Source organism: Manacus candei, unplaced genomic scaffold (genome assembly GCF_025592945.1).
Source record: "Manacus candei isolate 608988 ecotype Guabito, Panama unplaced genomic scaffold, ASM2559294v1 h1tg000016l, whole genome shotgun sequence".
NCBI lineage: Eukaryota > Metazoa > Chordata > Aves > Passeriformes > Pipridae > Manacus > Manacus candei.
The window spans coordinates 9,134,951-9,153,118 of NW_026138064.1; the positions used below are offsets into that span (position 1 = coordinate 9,134,951).

The following is an 18,168-nucleotide window of genomic DNA, read 5'->3' on the forward strand; positions in this document are numbered from 1 at the left end:
TATTTCTACAGGGAGTTAAAAGGAAAGAAGGATTATCTCTGGCTTTAGTCTAGCAATCATAATGATGCTGTTACTCATAGACCAGCTAGACCTTCAAGTATCCTTCTGAGTGGTGTTTTGAAGTGTGATCAATTAGTAAGATATGAATATTGGACTACCTTCATCACCGACTTGATTCCACTTAAAGCAACTGAAAGCCAAAATGCTTTCCACATGTTTTTCTAAAGCAGTAATACAATGAATTTCATAGCATTTGTGCACAGAAAGAGCAATCTCTAAGTCACTTGGTGGTATTTTAAACATGTATCCCACTCAGCTCCCTTGAAAGTATTACTAAGCCCATTCAAATCAAATCCTGACTATGATACCTCTCTCTGTGCTGTGTGCTACTTTTGGAAATGGGAATAAAACATTATTCATAGTTCGTACCTGTACAGTCACCCTGACACAGATAAGGTTGGTACTTTTCATCCCAATTTCTGAACGACCAAGGCAAACTCAGGTTCAGTGGATTGCCAGGATCCTGTGACAAGCCTCACATGCTGAGTGCCTTGGATCTAACCTTTTGCTTTCAACCTCTGAATAGATTTCATTCCTTTTATGTGCTGTGATTGAACGGCTTTATGATCCTTACATTTATTGCCATACATGAAACAATAATGACTCAGAAATTAAAATGACAAAAAAAGTATTCATTAGATGAGAATACAATTTTGTAGTGAAAGCCTAATGAAAATTCACCACCAGGACACAAATCCTTTAAAATGGTGGCTACACCTGGCATGTTTACTATTCTCTTTCCTATATATTTAGTCCTAAAACCCCTACAAACCTTAGTCAGTTATAGAAGATGAATATACCCATGCAAGTGTATTTTAAACTGCCCTGTTGATATCTAGCACTATACATACTTGTGCATGCGTTAAAGCAATTACATTTGTCTCTCTTCCCTGCCCACAGCAAAGCCTGACCTCTTCATCACCCAACAGTAATTAACAATTGACAACTTCCATGTTTGGGTTTTTTTTTCACTGTGGACAAGTGCAGCAAGGAAATGAGCTGAAACTCCTGAGCACATATGTCAGACAAACAAGCCCAATGTTTGTCACTCAGCAGCTGGGTGAGGTTCCAATCATCCACCTACAGCAAAAGCTGAAGGCTGTGCCAAATCTCCAGCCCCTGATATATCAATTAGTAAAAACAATCTCGATTCAAATCTACTTGCAAGAAAAGTAGATTTGGAAACTAGTGCAAACACCAGAAGTTTTGGAACTGGATAATTATATCCCTTCACAGCCTTTATCAGTTTTACAACAAACACTATAGGAAGCAGATAAATATTCAGATTAGAGCCAAGTTTTACCACAGCTTTCACACTTAACATACCGTAAAATTCATGGAGGCATTATACAAACAAAAAACAGGATTCCTTTTTCTTTCCCTTTTCAAAGGCTGAATTTAAAACCTTTTTAAACAGGCTGTTGCTGAAAAAGAACAGCTCTTTAGAGCAAAGGTCTGCGTGTAACTACACGTTACATGATTGCTTTGTGTTTATACACTTACATAATGCATAATTACATCTCATTCATTCACAGAGTTAATTTGCATATTAGATGGTAAATAAAAGGGAAATTGGAGTAAATTTACCAAATCACCTGCAGCACTTTGAAGCCCTGTTTCTGGATCTAAGTATGCAAGTCTGTAGTAACGTCTGGTGGCAATGTGAGTAACACAACCACTTCCATTCTGCTGCAATTTTAGAAAATAATGTATTGAGCACTGTCATTCTTCCCTATGTAAGAGATGTATTCGATGTATTAAGTCCAAAAAAGGGAGAAACTGCAACCAAAACTCTGTTCTTGAACATCGTACTATGATGACATTGGGCATCTGATCATATGTATGGGCATAAATTAGAACACTAGTTTACATTGAAACTGTGGGTTTGAAGTTAGAATTATTTCAACTTTAACTGTTAAATCAATGTTTGCAAGGACATAGATGGGAGTGTATGGTTTTAAAAGACAATAGGCAAAACAAAGACCCTGTCTCACCACATATAGAATATTTCCTCCTAGTTGACATTTGTATCTAAAACCTCCAGATAGGAAATTACTCATTCTCAAATGATTTGTTCTTATATTGTAAATTGTCAGTTTTTATTATTAGGTTACTTCATGTTTTGGACTGCTCATATTGTCACAATGATTGCTGCAATAATGCTGACCTGTAAATCAAATTTTGTTGTTCTGAAATTTGACAGAAAACAGTTTTTGAGAGAGGCTGTCAGCATTCTGGTCTGCTCCTTAAATTTGTCATGAACCTCAGTTTTTCAGTATGCTAACAAACAGAAATGCTTCTCTCTTAAATAGAGGTCAGATAAATTGGGAGTCTTTTTCACCAGTGGATCATGCTTGAGATCCCTGGCTCTCCAGTGTGCCTGTTCTCTGACTGCAGTGGGATCCCGGTGTAAGAAAAGAAGGCAAGTCTGGAATGTGTGATGGATCCTTTGAGAAGGGGCTTTAGTTTGTCATGGAAGCCAATCAGGCAAAACCTCAGCCCTTTTTCCCTATTTCGTTTTTTTACTTAATATTCAGCCACTTTAAATCAAACCTAATTCTCATAGTAATTGCACAGACGTGGCCTAATTAAACTTAGTGCATTATGGATTTTTACTTTGAATCAAGCCCTGTGGATCCCCGTTCACATTTTTATCAGTGACACATCAACATCTGTGATCTTAATTTGGAAAGTTCTTGTAAAATATATGGTAAGGGAGGGTCAGATTCTGCCTGTTAATGACAGAATAGTTAAGTATTATTCACCATGAGTACGATTGGCTGAATATATTAGACTTGCAAAATGAGGAAAGCCTGCCTGTGACCTCATTATGAATCCAGCAATAAGGCAACAGAAAAAAAAACAGAGAAAAACAGAAAAAAAAGGAGATAAGAAAAGAATAAATTTAACACTCACCCGCTCATCATCAGAAAGTCTCTTAGTGATATGAATGGCACTTCTCCGGGATCGTCTGGGATGGCTTTTATGTCTGAATAGATAGTGGTTTTTGAGTGATCCAATCTGTAAGACACAGGCACACTTTAACTGCTGAGAGGAATTTCCCCACAGTCAGCAAGTAACAACAATCAGAATCTGACCAAATTCATTCCACTCAAAAGACAAAGGAGCAAGAAACTCTCTTTTAGATATTGTAATCTGAACTAGAAAAGACTCTTCAAGTAAGGAGTGCTCATCACTGTGGTAAGTAACAAGTGCTTATCACAGTGTGCTGTCAGAAGAAACTGGGGGAATATTTTCATTTAGGCTACTCAAGTGCAGTCATGACTACTACAGTACTCGGTAAGGTATCACCTTTAGCAGTGACCTTTACACTCATGGACACACCTTGATAGGGCCACATTTCAAAGGGCAGGTTATATGTGTGGTCACACCCCAGTTTCATTTGCTCGTCCTGGGGTTCAGCTGGACAGGTGTAAAAAGCTTTGCGAGGCTGCAGATACCTCACTGTGGGGCTGGTCTGTACGGGCACCCACTGCAATGGCATTTTCCCTTGCACAGTAGCCGGTCACTGGGAGAGCTGGGGTGGCTTTAAACACCCGCCTTCCCCACGGACGGGCTGTTGAAAATCGGTGGAGGCAAAATGCACCGACTACAAAGGCAGAACGAGCAAAGCCACGAAGCTGGGGTCACACTTACGTGTGAGGGTTGAGAGTCTGGAGAACACGACTGTGCCTGGACGTGGGGCTGGGCAGGGGGCGGGAAGGCGCTCGGAGCAGGGCTGACCCCGACCCCGGCCACTCACTGCTCCGGACAGGCGCGGGCGGAGCGGGGTCCCGGCGCGGGTGGACGCGGTGCCAGGCACAGAACCCTCGCCGGGAGGTGAGACAAGGCTGTTCCCTCAAGGCGGTTACTCATCCCTGACAACGCTGACGTCACGGCATCCCAAAAAAGCGCCCGAGGGATGGCTGGAGGAGAAGCCCCGCGATGGCGATGGAGACGCCGGGGCGGGGGCGGTGCGGGGCTGGAGCCGGGACTGCCCGCGCCCTCCTCCTGCCCGGACTGCTCGGGGAGAGCCGGGGAGCCCTGGGACCCTCTGGGACAGCGAGGCGCCCGGTCAGTCTCCTCAGAAGAGAGAGGGGTGCCCTTCCTGACTCTGTCCAGTCTCCTCCGGCAGAGCCAAGTGCTCTGCCTGGACCCCTTCAAAGAGAGCTGGACCCTCCGCCTGAGCCTGCCCGGTCCTCTCAAGGAGAGCGGAAGGTCCCTGCCCGGCCCCTGACTGGTCCCCTGAGGAAGGGCCGAATCACCCTGCCCCGTCCCCTCAGGAAGAGCCGTCCCCGTCCAGGCGCCAGATGCGGACCCGGACACATACCCGAGCCCTCTGGGGGAGAGGGCGCTCCAAACTCCCCGAAGCCCCGCGGGCGGCAGTTGGGCGCAAGTTCGAGGGAGGGGAGAAGGCAAGGAGCCCCGTGGTGGAGCCGCCCCCCGCCCGGCCGTACCTGCCCCACGAGGTCGTAGTCCAGCTCCTCCGCGATGGCTCTGGCCGCGTCGGGGCCGGCAGGGATCTCCGCTGCCCACTCGTTGAGAAAGAGCCTCTCGGCGCTGCCTCCTCGGGGCAGGCTCCAGGCTGCCAAAAGCACGGCCAGGGCCACGCACGGGCCGGCCCAGCGCCGCCCGGCCATGGCCGCGGGGCGCGGGAGGGACGAGGGATGCGGGATGCGGGATGCGGGATGCGGGCGGGCTGCAGCGCCGCGTTGCTACGCGATGGCGGGGAGCGGATCCCTGCCTGCCTGCCTGCCGGCGCGGCTGCCCGAGGCTCCCAGACCCTCCGGAGCCGGAATGGAAATGAGTGTTTACACGTCAAAACGACGACAGCCATCCTGACGTCAAGTGTACCTGGCCCCCAAGCCGGGGGGGTGATTTCCCGGGGGGGCGCGGAAACCAGCGGGAGGGGCGGGAGGGGCGGGGGCGAAGCCTGGCGAGTCCCGGGGGACGGGGGCGGAGGGTGATGGAGGGGGAAGCGGCGGCTCGGCGGGACGGGCGTCTGGTCCCCGCGGGGACGGGGACGGCTTCCCGAACGCAGGGGCTGGGGCTCGGTGCCGGTGTAGGATCGTTTCCATTACTGGAATGGAAAGGACCGACCCCCAGCCGAAGGCGAGGCAGAAGCGCGGACCCTGCCCGCCCCTCGCACCCATCCCGTCGCGGGTTCTCCCCCCAGCCCCGCGTCGCCTCTCGCCTGGGTGCGAGGGCAAGGCAGGGGGAAATACAGCATTTTGTATCCAGTAAAGCTCATAACCCGGGATCCATCGGGCGGCATAGCCTGATTAACACGCCGGACACCTCCGGCACACCACAGATACGCTGCTTTAATGGGCCCCCCTGCCCACCCTGATGATGTAGCAAATACAGTTATCCTGAAGCATGCTTACTCATTTTGTACAATTACTAATTTAAAAATAATTTCAAACTATATATATATAGATCACATCACATTGCATTTTTTCAGCAAATAATTCAGTTTCTCAAACACTTATTTCCATTTGCATGTGCATTTCCCCAGCTCCTTCAGTTTTATTTAACCTTCCATCTACTGTTTCATTGTTTATCTCTGCAGGTTAGAAAATGCCTCTAAAAGTTTTCTAATGTTTTCTAAATGCTCTTTCCTTTGCCTCTGAAAATGAATTTTTTAGTAGCTTCAGCTTATAGTTCACTATATTTCATTGCTTAACTCTTCCAACTTTTAAACTGTAAATTTTAATAAGCTGCTTTTAGATCTGTGCTTCAATACTGTTTTCCTCCTGTTTATTACAGAGTGACAGATATGCCTGCCCTACTCCTCACTGGTTTCTAAAAATGGGAAGATAACTAAAAACATAAATATGAGACAATGAGGAGAGGAAAATATTGTGCAAGACCAGTGCTTCAGTGTCTGACATCTCAGCCTCAGACATCACTGTGCCAGGGTTCTGAGAATCTCCAGGGCCCTTAGGGATGTGTTCCCTGAAGGACTGGGGGATTGTAACCACTGCTGCTGCTGAGTAGGAGCCTAAAACAATAGGAATCTGAATGGACCTAGAAGGGAAAAAAGGATGAGTGTGTAGTAAGTATACCACAAACCCAAGAGAATATCAATAAATATTGATATAGAATAGAACACTGATAAAATGGCACTACACAGCATCCTGGTGTTCACCCAAACTCATTTTCTGCAGTATGGTAAAACAACAGGTCAAGGTTTGTCAAAACCAAGCCAGCAACCAGGGCATGTGGTTTCTGTTCATTTTAATTTATTTTATTCTCTGCATGATTTTCTCAGTGTTCACTGCCAAAAATGCATTTTCTTCACTTTCCTGCCTTAAAGATCCCTCTGTTTCGTTCTCACCACTGTTTCTGAGCCTTTCTTTATATGTGGTCATGTCACCAAGCAATTTCTGATTCCATGGAGTTTTTTCCTGTGAAGTTATAGCACTGCTGTTCTACTTAAAACACAAAGGAATTTTTATCTCTCATTTCTAATCACTGAGACTACAATTTGGCTTGTCTTTTACATCTGGTATTAAGGAACAGTGCAGAAACATTATCTCTGTACAGAAATGAAATGAGGGTCATGTGTATGTATAATGACAATATATATCCTCAAGTCTTTAAACAGGGGTTAGAACATCTGCATCCCTAATAGTGTTTTGAAAATCTAGGCACTCTTTTCTAAATTATTAATTCATTCACATGTGTTTGTTCATTAGGATATCCTTCTGTGCAGGAAACTGGACTGGGTACAGAGTTCTGAGCTGTGCTACAGAATGAGCTTTGTGCTACATGGACTTGGTCATCCCATCCACTCAGGAAAGATGCTGCCCAACCCACTACATTCCCATCTAATAATAGCACAATAAATAATAGCACAAAAAAATAGCTCAGCAGCATCAGGTAGAGTCAAAGATAATTGTTTCACACTTCATAAAAAATTTAGGTTTGTTGTTTATCAGTGAAAGATTTATTTAGCCCCCTAATGCACCCAGTGGTATTCTGCCTGAGTGTAAAATCAGAAGCAAACACCAGACCAACTATAAAAATATTATTTCTCCTTTATAACTTCAGTTTAACATGATATCAAGAGAGTTCCACATTCTGATAAGTACCTCTTTGTATCTGTCGCAGAACTGCTGGTAAAGCAGCTCTTTAGTTTTTTTCAGTATATCTCAGTGGGAATCATTGCATTTCCCAAGCTGACATGTCTCCTTGTAGACCAAGTGCAAAATGTTCCCTTGCACATAGGTAAGATATCCATCAATACAGAGTATAATACTGAAGATGAAATCCTAAATCACAAGGGCTAGGAGTTTAACCAAGTGGATTTTTCTTCCTTGTTGTCAAAAGGCATGTGAAGGTTTCAGGCTGTAGGTGTGTTTTTGTACCTGCATTTCTGATCCTTCAAAGACTTGTCCATGAAAAAGGGAGACAGGGGGGTTTTGAAAAGCCAAGCACTTACACATAACACCCTATTTCCTTCCTCATTAGTAGAGATAACACATTTGAAACTAATGATCCTTATTTAAGGATTAAGTCCATAATCTTGAGCCCAGTTCTGCTTGACTGCTGTGGCATCTCTCCAGATGCCTGTTCCTGACTGCTGAGGCTGATGCTGGTGTGAGGATCACCTTGTACCATGTGGCTTCACCACTTCCACTCTGACCACAAATCTGTCCCATCAGCCAGAACTGTGCAGGGGGCAAAATCTGCAGGGGAATATGCAGGGGAAGGATGGGGAGTTCAGAAGCTTCATCACCTCTGAATGGTAGCCAGAACCCTGAGAAATGTGTTGATTACAGACTGAGAAGCACAGGCACAAAACCCTGAAACTCATGAAGCGAGAAAGCTGTCACTGAAATGAAAGCACCACAGGAAGTTATAAAGTGAGAACATTAGCATTCTTCTTTATAAGTGTTGTAGAAGAGAAACCATTGTCTTTCTTGCTGAGGCAAATAAGGAAAGAGCAGAGATAAACAGGAACAGGGCATAAGGAAAACCAAAAAACACTACTTTCACCAGCAGAAGATTCTGAAGTTTTCAGAGGAATGCCATCATTTTATCCTCTTATTATGTTGCAGGTATACTTTTGATGAAAAAAGAAAGAGGGTGATGCAGAGACAGAGACATACTTGAGGGAACAGATCAATGGACAGGGATCAACCATCAACCCTGTCCTCCACTAAGTGTTTTGGCTACCGTGTATCACCAGCCTTCACCACTTGAGGGTGGCTCTCAGGCTGCTCTGACACTTCCTTTTCTTTCTCCAAGTGCATTGACCTAGGAAGACAAGACATTGTTGAAAATGTGGTGAATAAAGTGACCACGGATATTTCTTCCTGCATATCATTACAAAATCTTCCTGTTATTAACACTGCAAGACCAGTAGATCTCACACAGCTGTCAGCAGCTAAATGCTTTTGCAAGACAAAACTTCAGGCCGCAAAATATAAAACCAACCAGCTACACAGGTGTCAATATTATTTTATTGATTCTATCTAGAAGGTCCAATTTGAGAATGTTCATCATTCAAGTGGGAATTTGTTTTAAATGTAGCTTTAATTTGCTAAGTCAGGGCACCATGTTTTAAAATGAGAGTAGCTGGAAAAGCAGTTCAATGCCTAAAGTGGATGTGGTCATTGCTGTAGTTTAATTACTTAAATACTAGAAAAGGCTGTGCTGTTTTTATTTAATCTGGCTACGGACCAAAGAACACTTTTGAAACCCACTCTTTTTCAGTAACATTATTTCTTTTTCTGCAGGAGCCAACACTACAAAGTGACCAAAGAATGGTATAAAAGAAGCCATATGTGTAGGTAATCACAGAGAATAGGGGAAACACCTGTTTTTCCATCAATTACTGCCTGCAAACTTGTAGGGCATATTTACTTTGGGGGCATTACATTTGCTTGGGTAATGGCGCATGACACATCTTTACAACAGGTGAACGCTGAGAACAGCTGATCATGTCTGTACAAATGAAAGGCAAACAAGCCCTCTAGCCACACGTGAAGTTAAACAGAAGCCTAATGACACCAGGCAAGGCTGGCTGCAGGCTCCAAAGCCAGCAGGACGCAGTTGGTGAACAACGATCTATTTCTAGGAACCTGGCTTGTTCTGGGTTACCCTTCAGCTACTCTACTGCTATTTGTAGAGCTCTTTCTCTTCCAATCAAATCGCAGCAACTTTTGCTGAAATGGTCAATTGTGAAAAATTCCTTATGTCCACTTGCAAGAACCACTTCAAAGCTTGCTTTACTTGTAAAGAACAGTTGATTTATTTAGTAGGAGGCACTTGGTGAACAACGTATCTCCTATCTTGTAGCTGCAAGAGACTGTGCTGGGCTCACCATACCTTGCACAAGTCTGGGAAGGGTTGTGCAGGTGAGTGAGGCTCTTCCTCAGGAACTCATTCTTCCTTCCTAGGTGGCTCTGGCAGAGTGTTCCGGTCAGCACAGTAGGTACATCAGGTGTGTGTTTATAGTCTCAGTAGGTTTAGCCAAGTGTCAACTCCATTCTTCATGAGTCATCTATTGGGAACTCTTAAAAATTACAACATTTCCTCTCAGAGGGGCAAACAGTGGGGGAGACATCTTCCCATATCTTTCTTACTTCCCTTCTTCCTTCTATCCTTCCATCCTGGAATATCATTAATAATTCTTAAGAACTCCTACAACCAAAACAATTCTATGCTTTATGGTTCTACTCTTCTACTCCTCTATTCTCCTACTCCACTATGGTCCTATGGTTCTATTCTTCTCTGCTGCTATCACATCTATTCTTCTACGTTTCTATGGTCCTATGGGTCTACTCTTCTGTGCCTCTATGCTTCTACTACACTTCTATTCTCCTCCACTTCTATCTTTCTATACTTCTATCCTTCTACACTTCTACACTTCTACACTTCACGGTTCAGCTGGGCTGGCAGAGATTGCCCAAGCTCTGGTTGTGCTGAGCTCCTTGTGAACCATGTCATCAGTCTCTGATGCTGCTCTCCAGCCATGCTGTGCTGCTGGCAGTGCTGGCTGCTGCCTACTCGAGGCTCAGGGAGGCACCTGAGCTGCCCTGCTGCACTGCAAACACCATCTCCATGGTGATCTGCATCCCAGAGATGCCTATCAACTGGAACTTGCAGGACTGGCAGGAGGGCAGCACCATGAGCTGACAGTGCTGCGACTGAGGCAAAAGCAGCCAGGCTGATGTCACCAACATTTGGACCCAGCAGGCGACTTTCTCCACATCCAGGTAGTCACCTGTGCACAGGGTGTCCAGGAGGTTCAAGCTGCGATCCTTGCCAGTGGGGTGGAGAAAACAGGACATCTGCCCCAGCAGCTGCTCCCTCGAGCACATGCACTCCAGCACCACACGAATGCAAGAGCAACTTGCTGGCAGCTGCTCTGTGGGGCCCAGGCTGAACGAGTGCCCGCGGGGTGGCCGCAGGATCACGAGCAGGCGGTAGTTGATGCTGTTCTCATGGATGCTCCAGGTTTCGGAGGGGCAGTCTGTCCTAGTGGCTGGGTGCAGCTCTGGCATGAAGTTCCTCTTGGAAAGTACTCGGCAGTCATCCAGGAGGTCACCCACTAGCTCCCTCAGGAGCTTGCACTTGCTAGGCAGGTTTTGCTGTAGAACCACAGAAGAGTTGGGGTTGGAAGGGGACCTTTAAAAGCCATCTAGTCTGACCCCATTCTCCCACAATGAGCAGGGACATTCTCAACTAGATCAGGTTGCTCACAGCCCCATCCAGCCTTACCTTGACTGTGTCCACTGGTGATGGGGTTGGCACAGCCAAGGAGCTAACGCTGGCAGAGGCACACTTCCTTCTCTTGGCCAGCCAGTTGTGTTTCTTCTGCTGCTTGTTGCCTTTCTTCTGGATGCTGGATCTCTCCTGCTCCCTGCAGCTGGCGGAGGCACGCTTCCCTCTCCTGGCCAGCCAGCAGCCACAAGTTAGCAGAACCAGGGTTGCTGCTGCAGGGCTCCAAAACAGCCAATCCTGCTGCAAGGCAGAAAGGAGCAGGCCTTCCACTGTGTCCCTGCTCCCCTCAGTCGCCTCCAGCATCTGAGCCATCTCATTTCTCAGGAATTCCTCACACTCCAGCATCCGTTTCTCTGTGTCCACGTCATGGTGAAATATCACAGGCCTGATGGCCAGCAGAGCCAGGACAAACACAAGTGTCAAAGACATGGCCTGGTGGGATGAAAGGGGGCTCAGCAGGTCTGAGTGAACAGGGGCTTGGAAGCATCTGGCATGTCCCCAAAGCCTCTCTGGGCACCTGGCACCACTTAGGAGACCCCTAAGCTCCTCCTCCCCAAGCCCAAGGGCATTACAGTGCCCTGCCCTCAGAGCTTTGGGTCTGGCTCTGGCTCAGAAACCTCCTGGGCACCTGTCCCGGTCCCATCCAGCCCAGCATTCTCCCTGCATGTGCACTCACTGGTCACCAGAATCCGACTGGCCTGGGGCTGGGGCTGCCTCGGGATGTGACCCATTCTCTCTGATGTCACAACCCCCAGAGCCACATCCCCCAGCTGCCAAGCCCCAGACTTTCCTTAGTACTCACTAGAAAGTGTCTCCAGTGCAGTTTATAAACCTGTGTAAACTTGCGGCCATTTCCTCTTTAGTGGCAAAGTTGTGTTTCTTACAAGTAAGAAATACAAAATTTTATTTCTTACAATACACTTCTGGAATTGGATTTGTTTTTTTTTTTTGCTTTTTGTCTCTCACCCAAGGCAGAGCAGTCACTGCATGTGAACCTGTGTCCCTGGTTCCAATGGTGGGCGTGCAGGTACTTGGACATTTGTGCATTGTTCAGATGGCATCACTGACTTCCCTTTGATGATTTGGCTGCTGCCTGGGCACTGTTCCCTAACAACCAAATGCAACCAAAAGGGAGCATTCCCCCAGAATGCTCGGAAACCCTGTTTAGAAGGTGTAGAGCAACTGCTTATCATTCTGTTGGCATTGTCTGTGCCACATGGACCTGTCTGGCAAATAAACAAATAAACAAACAAAATCTCACACCAAAACAAAACCAAAGCATTTTTATCCACTGAAAGTGTTCAGGGATGATTTAATTTGCAGAAGACACACCATTTGTTATGATATACAGAAAGTTTTGTTATAACCCGAATGACAGACTATATTTATGTGGGCAAGGAGATTTGCTGCTGACAGAGTTCACTGCTACAGCTCCTTGACAAGGGAGAGAAAGTCAGAGATCTGAGTCAGCTCACACCTGAGATGACCTCAGTCTCCCAGGCCACTCTCACAGCCTACTCCCTCTGCCACAGTGAGTAGAGGGACACAGGAACCATGGACACGGCCTGGCTGGTGACAGACATAGGGGCAGGAATGTGGGCTTTCCTTTGCTGAACATAAATCCAGCTTGGATTATAATTTAGGTACCTTCGCATCCCAAGTTCTAGGATTTCCTTCAAAATCTTCTTTAAGCTTTGTTAAGGGTAGGAGATAAAATAAGGTCAATATCACATGCAGAATCAGACAGAATATGCTGAGTTACAAGGGACCCACAAGGATCATCGAGTCCAACTTTTAGCCCTGCACAGGACCATCCCCAAGAATAACACCATGTGCTATATGTTAAGTTCCATATCTCTCTGTAGTTGTGTTGACATCATTTTGGGTAAAACTTTGCTCTAGATTTTCCCCCTCCAAAATCAGAGAATCATGGAATTGTAGTAGCACAGAAGCATCAAGTAATAGAATCTTAGAGTATAGAATCACTGGATGGTTTGGGTTGGAAGGGACTTTAAAGATCATCCAGTTCCCCTCTGCCTGCCACTGGCAGCTATACCTTCTACTAGAGCAGGTTGGTCAAAACCCTGTCCAACCTGACCTCCAGTGTTTTTCAGAGGGGGGTTATCCATAGCTTCTCTAGACAACCAGTGCCAGTCCCTCACCAGCCTCGCAATGAAGAATTTCTTTAAATGTGTATTTCTCTTAAAGCACATGTTCATCTAAAACAGGGAAAATCCATGGCGTGTCACTTGGACAACAATCCTGCCTGGTTTTTATCTTGTGCGGCCCCAGGGACTGCCCACATGCGTGGGTCTGGGGCCTAAGGGGAGGACAGAAACCCTCATCAACATCTAATGGGAATACAGCAGCAAGGGTGCTGGCAGGTTTTCGGGATTGTGTGGCCCCTCCCCTGCTGCTCGTACCACAACACATCCACCAGTGTTACCCCAATATCATCCACAGGATTTGCTGCTGCATCCAGCAAAGGGTTAGGGTAGTGCCGGGCTTAAGGTCTCTGCTCAAGGCCATTAAGTCATTGTGAATTCAGTTTTGTCTGTTGCACTCCTGTAACATAAAGAAGTGCTTGATCCTGGCCCTTTTTTTTTTCTCTTTAAGGACCCATTGTGCTCTGTCAGGGCAATGATGGTTCTGTCCTCTTTTTCTCTTCCCTTTGATCTGAGCTAGATGAGAATCACAGATGCTTACTTGCTGTATTAATAAGGGGGCTGGAAAACAAGGCACAAGTAGGAAGGATGAAAAAGAAAATTGCATGTGAGAAAGCAGATGCCCTGAAGGCAAGTTTTTTCATGTCAGAACACTTGTTGGCTGCTTGTTTTGAGTGTTTCAATTTAAACAATATATGAAAGGCAGTGGCCTGAATCCTCCCAGTTTGAGCCTTGGGGAGATCAAGGGAGGTGCTACAGCTACTGCTGCACTCTGCTACTAAGCATATCTCAAGATGCTCTTGTTTGAATTTATTTTTAGAGATGGAAACCTCTGCTTTTCTATGATACTCACAATTGCTGCAGTGGGAAGGCTGTCAGAAGAAATTCAGTTTCTATGGTCCCTTTTTCTATGATCTTATCATCTACAGCTCTGAGCTCTGATCAACATTTCCAGCAAAACCTTATTCTCTAGATTGTCTTGATGGTTTTTAAGCACTGATGCTGCTCATGAAATTTCAGAAAAATAAGGTAATTAGTACTGCTTGTAAGTAACTTTTACAGAAATGTCAGCTGCTTTGCATTCAGCATATGCTCAAGCAGTGTTCTTCAAGTGCTTGAAATTTCATCTCCAGATTCCTGTGGATGAACAGGTCACATGCAAGCTGTGTCATGACTGAAGTGGCACCAGAAAACTATAGATATCAGAAACCTGCAGTCTGTGTTAAATATGGAAGACTAAAATTACCACTGAAGAAAATAAAGTGAAGTGGGATTTCTGGGAAGAGCTTTGTGCTAGTGGAGGATACTCATGTCACTGATTTCAGGAATTGTGTTTATCAGAAATTTTGGTAATAGCTCTGATCTCAGTTGCCATCTGCCATTACAAAGTAGTTAGAAGTTTTTCTCCTCCCATTCCTAGGGGTAAACAGCACCTCTGAGCCCTATTGTTTTTGCAAGCTGGTTGACTTCTTTTTGAGAGGAAAGGTATGAGTGAAGGAATTAGGGCAGTGTTGGCCAACCATCCATAGGACATGGGGTCACTGCCAACATCTCCACTGCCCTATTGGGACCACTGGCCTGGGAGAGCAGCTGCCTGGTAGACCATCAGCTTCCACTGCTGGATTCATAAATGCTGTCTCATTCTTCTCAAATGTTGCAGTGGCCCTGTGCTCCTCCATGTACGTTTGAAAATTATAGAAGTAATCAAAAATAATGATCCCAACATGAAGGGAAAAGAAAAATCACTAAGTTAAGCAAGGTGCCAGATTAATAATAATAATTTATATTTTCAATGAGCCAAGATTCCTTTGAAATCAGTTGCATGCTTCAAGGGAGAGACATCTGGCTGTATACTTTCTGTCTAATTGATGCAGCTAGCCCATTTCAGGCAGGCTACCTTTCTGCTGCTTGTTCCCCCCTGAGAGAAGCAACAGCTTGTTCTTACTGCGAAGCATTTCTCTTGATCGCTGTAGTGCTTCTCATGCTAATTGCAGCTATCTCATTTCAAATGTGTTCTTGTCTCACCAATTAGAAATCAGCCCAGGGTTAGATTCCTGTCCTCTTTGCTCCCCGGTAGGGACCTAGCGGCTTGCAATCACAGCTTGAGCCTTATTCCCTGTCTCCTGAGCTGACAGGCTGATTCAGAGGGACTGATGAAGGTGGGAGATATTCTTTGTGCGAGGTCCCTATCAGCAAACCCAAGACACAGCCCGTAGATACCCACCTGCCAGTGCTACAGCTGACAGGCTGTGCCTTAATAGCTGCTCAGTGTTACAGAGCTCTCCAGCTCTCTAATTAAAAAAGGGGGGAAAAAAAGAAAGAAAAAAAAAAAGAAACTAAGCGAAGCTTTCTGCATACTAAACACCCTCCAGTTCTCTCAGTGCAGATGCAGACATGTTTCTAGCTGTTCCTCAGGGACAGGGAGCAGAAGCGTTGCCAGACACGGCCATGGGAGCAGATCTTTCCTAAAGTCAATGGGAGGTCACGCCTTGGGCACCTGCAGGTGGATGTGTTTGCCTGTGGGCTTCATCCCACAGAGCTGCTGGTACCCACAGCAAGAGGCCTCTCTGAGCAGACATGCTGGGCTGCATCCTCGAGGGGGCTCAGCCACTATATGAATCCAAGGGGAATGATCCCAGAATGAAATTAGAGAGAGAGGAAGCCAACATAAAGATCGAGGTTCCCATATAAACTATGTTGGCTTGATTCTTGTACTCATTCCTCACTTCCCACTCATTCCGTGAATTTGCTCCTGATTAACAGTGGTGTAAAGGAAAGGAGCCCTGGGCACTCCCACGTTGATGACAATGCCACTGATGGTTCACAGAATTGGACATGAGTGACAAAGACTGGGCACGGCCTCCCAGGGTCTGAAAAAAGCTCAAATACCCTGCCTCCAAGGGCTGGTAGGACAGAGCACACTTTAGGAAAGGGATTACACATCCATTTCAGTCCAGAGCTACATTTTTATTTCCTCCCATATTTCCCCCTGGAGTCTGACTTGACAGGCCAGTTGTCTCATTGCAAGCCTGAATTATTTCTTTTTCTAAAAAAAAAAAACAAACCCAGAACAATTTATTTGAATACATACATGCAAGTGCAAGATTTACATACAACCCCCACTGCCAAGGAAAAGAAAAAAAAACCCAACTTTTAAAATTAGTCCTTTTCATTGGTGAGAGAACTGTGCTTAGTATTCAGGACACTACATCTGAATACATTGAGTAAATTATATGTGCCAAACTATTCAGGCATCACCTGACTACAAGATTTACTCACACAAGCAGCCACAGAAACTACATAATAAGGAACCTTTAGCGTCCTTCCAGAATACAGATATCCTAGCTGGGGAGCCAGCCTGACAAGACAGCTAGTGCTCCAAGAGAGAAGGGATCCACTTCTTCTTTAGTTACTCAATGGGACTCCAAAATCTGGCATCCAAGGCAAATCTGGTGTTTCCTGCCTATATGAAGCAGGTAACACATCTCTTTTCCTTTGTCACTTCATTTTTTCCTTTATCCCACCCTTTTTTTCCTGCTAAAACAGGCTGCAGATGATTAAGCTGGATCTGTCAGGAGGTCTGAGTGTGTGTACCTTTCCCACAGAGCTGATATAGGGAAGCTGGACCAGTTGGATGCATGTACAAACCCCCATGGGAGCACTTCAGTTCCACACTCATGAAAATAAAATACAACATGCAGTGGCTACCAAAGGGACACAAGAAAAAACAGTGTTTTCAAGCAGCTTTCACAAAAAATATCCAGCAAAATCCTACCTGAAAGGTTTTGGTTGCATTTCTGATTAGAGCTGATAATGTTCTCTGAAGTCTTTTTCTAGCTCCCAGGTGTGTTGGAGCACTGATAGATTTGCCATCTCTGGTAAGTGTCCAACACAAGTCACCCCAAACAGAGACTGAGGCTTGCTTTGAAGTGTCAAGTCTCTTTAAACTGAAATCAAACTGAATGAGGGACTGGATCTCTTTCTTGATGATGGTCTGAAGCAGCCACTACACACATGTTGCCTAGCAGAGGCGATGTGGGAGGGGTAGGGGTACCAGAAATTCCACAGGGATGGCAGCTGTTTTCATAACCTCTGTTGCACATACTCTATTAAACCACATTTTCCCTTCTGTAATGTTGTACCTGCATGTAGCTTTAAAGGCTGAAAACCTGGACACAAAGACAAATTGAGCTAGAAGCAGCCAAGTCCCTGCCTGTGTCTGCCACTTGAGCTTGTTGCCTCCTGCCACTTCTCCAGCTGGTCCCAGGGTGCTTAAGAGAAGCCCACCATCAGCAGTCAGTTGGGAGATGGACGCCAAGGAGATCAAAAGATCAAGTAGACAGGGTATCCAGTGTGTTCTGATTCAGAGAGAAGGTCCAGACACAGACAGCTGGTCATGACCAAAGGTGGGTGAAGCACGATATCTTAGCTATAAAAAGCAGCACAATGGAGACAACTCAAAAGGAAAGCATTGGGTGATGAGTCCTTTGTGTGGTGTGGCCCACAGTGCCCAGGAACCGTCATCTGACCCGTATGAAATGTGTACAAGGGACAATGATAAAGAACAGGTGAAGGCAGTTTGGAAACAGAGATAAATAACCCTGGAGTGGGGAGAGCATAGCAGTGTTTGTGCTGCAGGTGATGGCAAGTCTGGTGATGGCTAAGAGAGCTGGGGGTGTTGTCTGGAGAAGAAAAGGCTCCAGGGAGACCTTAGAACCCCTTCCAGTACCTAAAGGGGTTCCAGGAAAGATGGAGAGGGACTTGGGAAAAGGGCATGGAGTGAAAGGACCAGAAGGAATGGCTTCAAACTGACAGGGGGCAGGGTTAGATGGGATATTGGGAGGAAATTTTTTAATCTAAGGATGGTGAGTCCCTGGCACAAGTTGCCCGGAGAAGCTGTGGCTGCCCCATCCCTGGAAATGTTCAAGGTCAGGCTGGATGAGGCTTTGAGCAACCTGGTCTAGTGAAAGGTGTCCCTGCCCATGGTGGGGGTTTGGAACTAGATAGTCGTTAAGGTCCCTTCCAATCCAAAACATGCTGTGATTCCATGACTCTGTAAGTTTGCATCTTTGTTTTGCCTCAGGCAACAGAAGCTACAGAGTATTAGGTCTGGTCCCAGATGATGGGTGAGGAGAGTAAGAACCTTATTCCTATATAAACACTCTGCCTAGGCTGTGTATGACACTTTTTGTATTTACTGAAGCAT

The 18,168-nt window shown here is 45.8% G+C and overlaps 1 protein-coding gene across 1 annotated transcript in view; it reads right to left on the reverse strand.

The window, feature by feature from the left end:
* Positions 1-4,862, reverse strand: part of PCSK1 (proprotein convertase subtilisin/kexin type 1) — a 28,807-nt gene extending 23,945 nt beyond the window's left edge. The window contains exons 1-2 of the mRNA XM_051782516.1: positions 4,518-4,862; positions 2,977-3,081 (exon numbers count right to left, since the gene is read on the reverse strand). Coding sequence (XP_051638476.1) covers positions 2,977-3,081; positions 4,518-4,700 — 288 coding nt within the window. The 5' untranslated portion in view covers positions 4,701-4,862. The remainder of the gene's footprint in view (positions 1-2,976; positions 3,082-4,517) is intronic.
* Between the last annotated feature and the right edge of the window lie 13,306 nt (positions 4,863-18,168).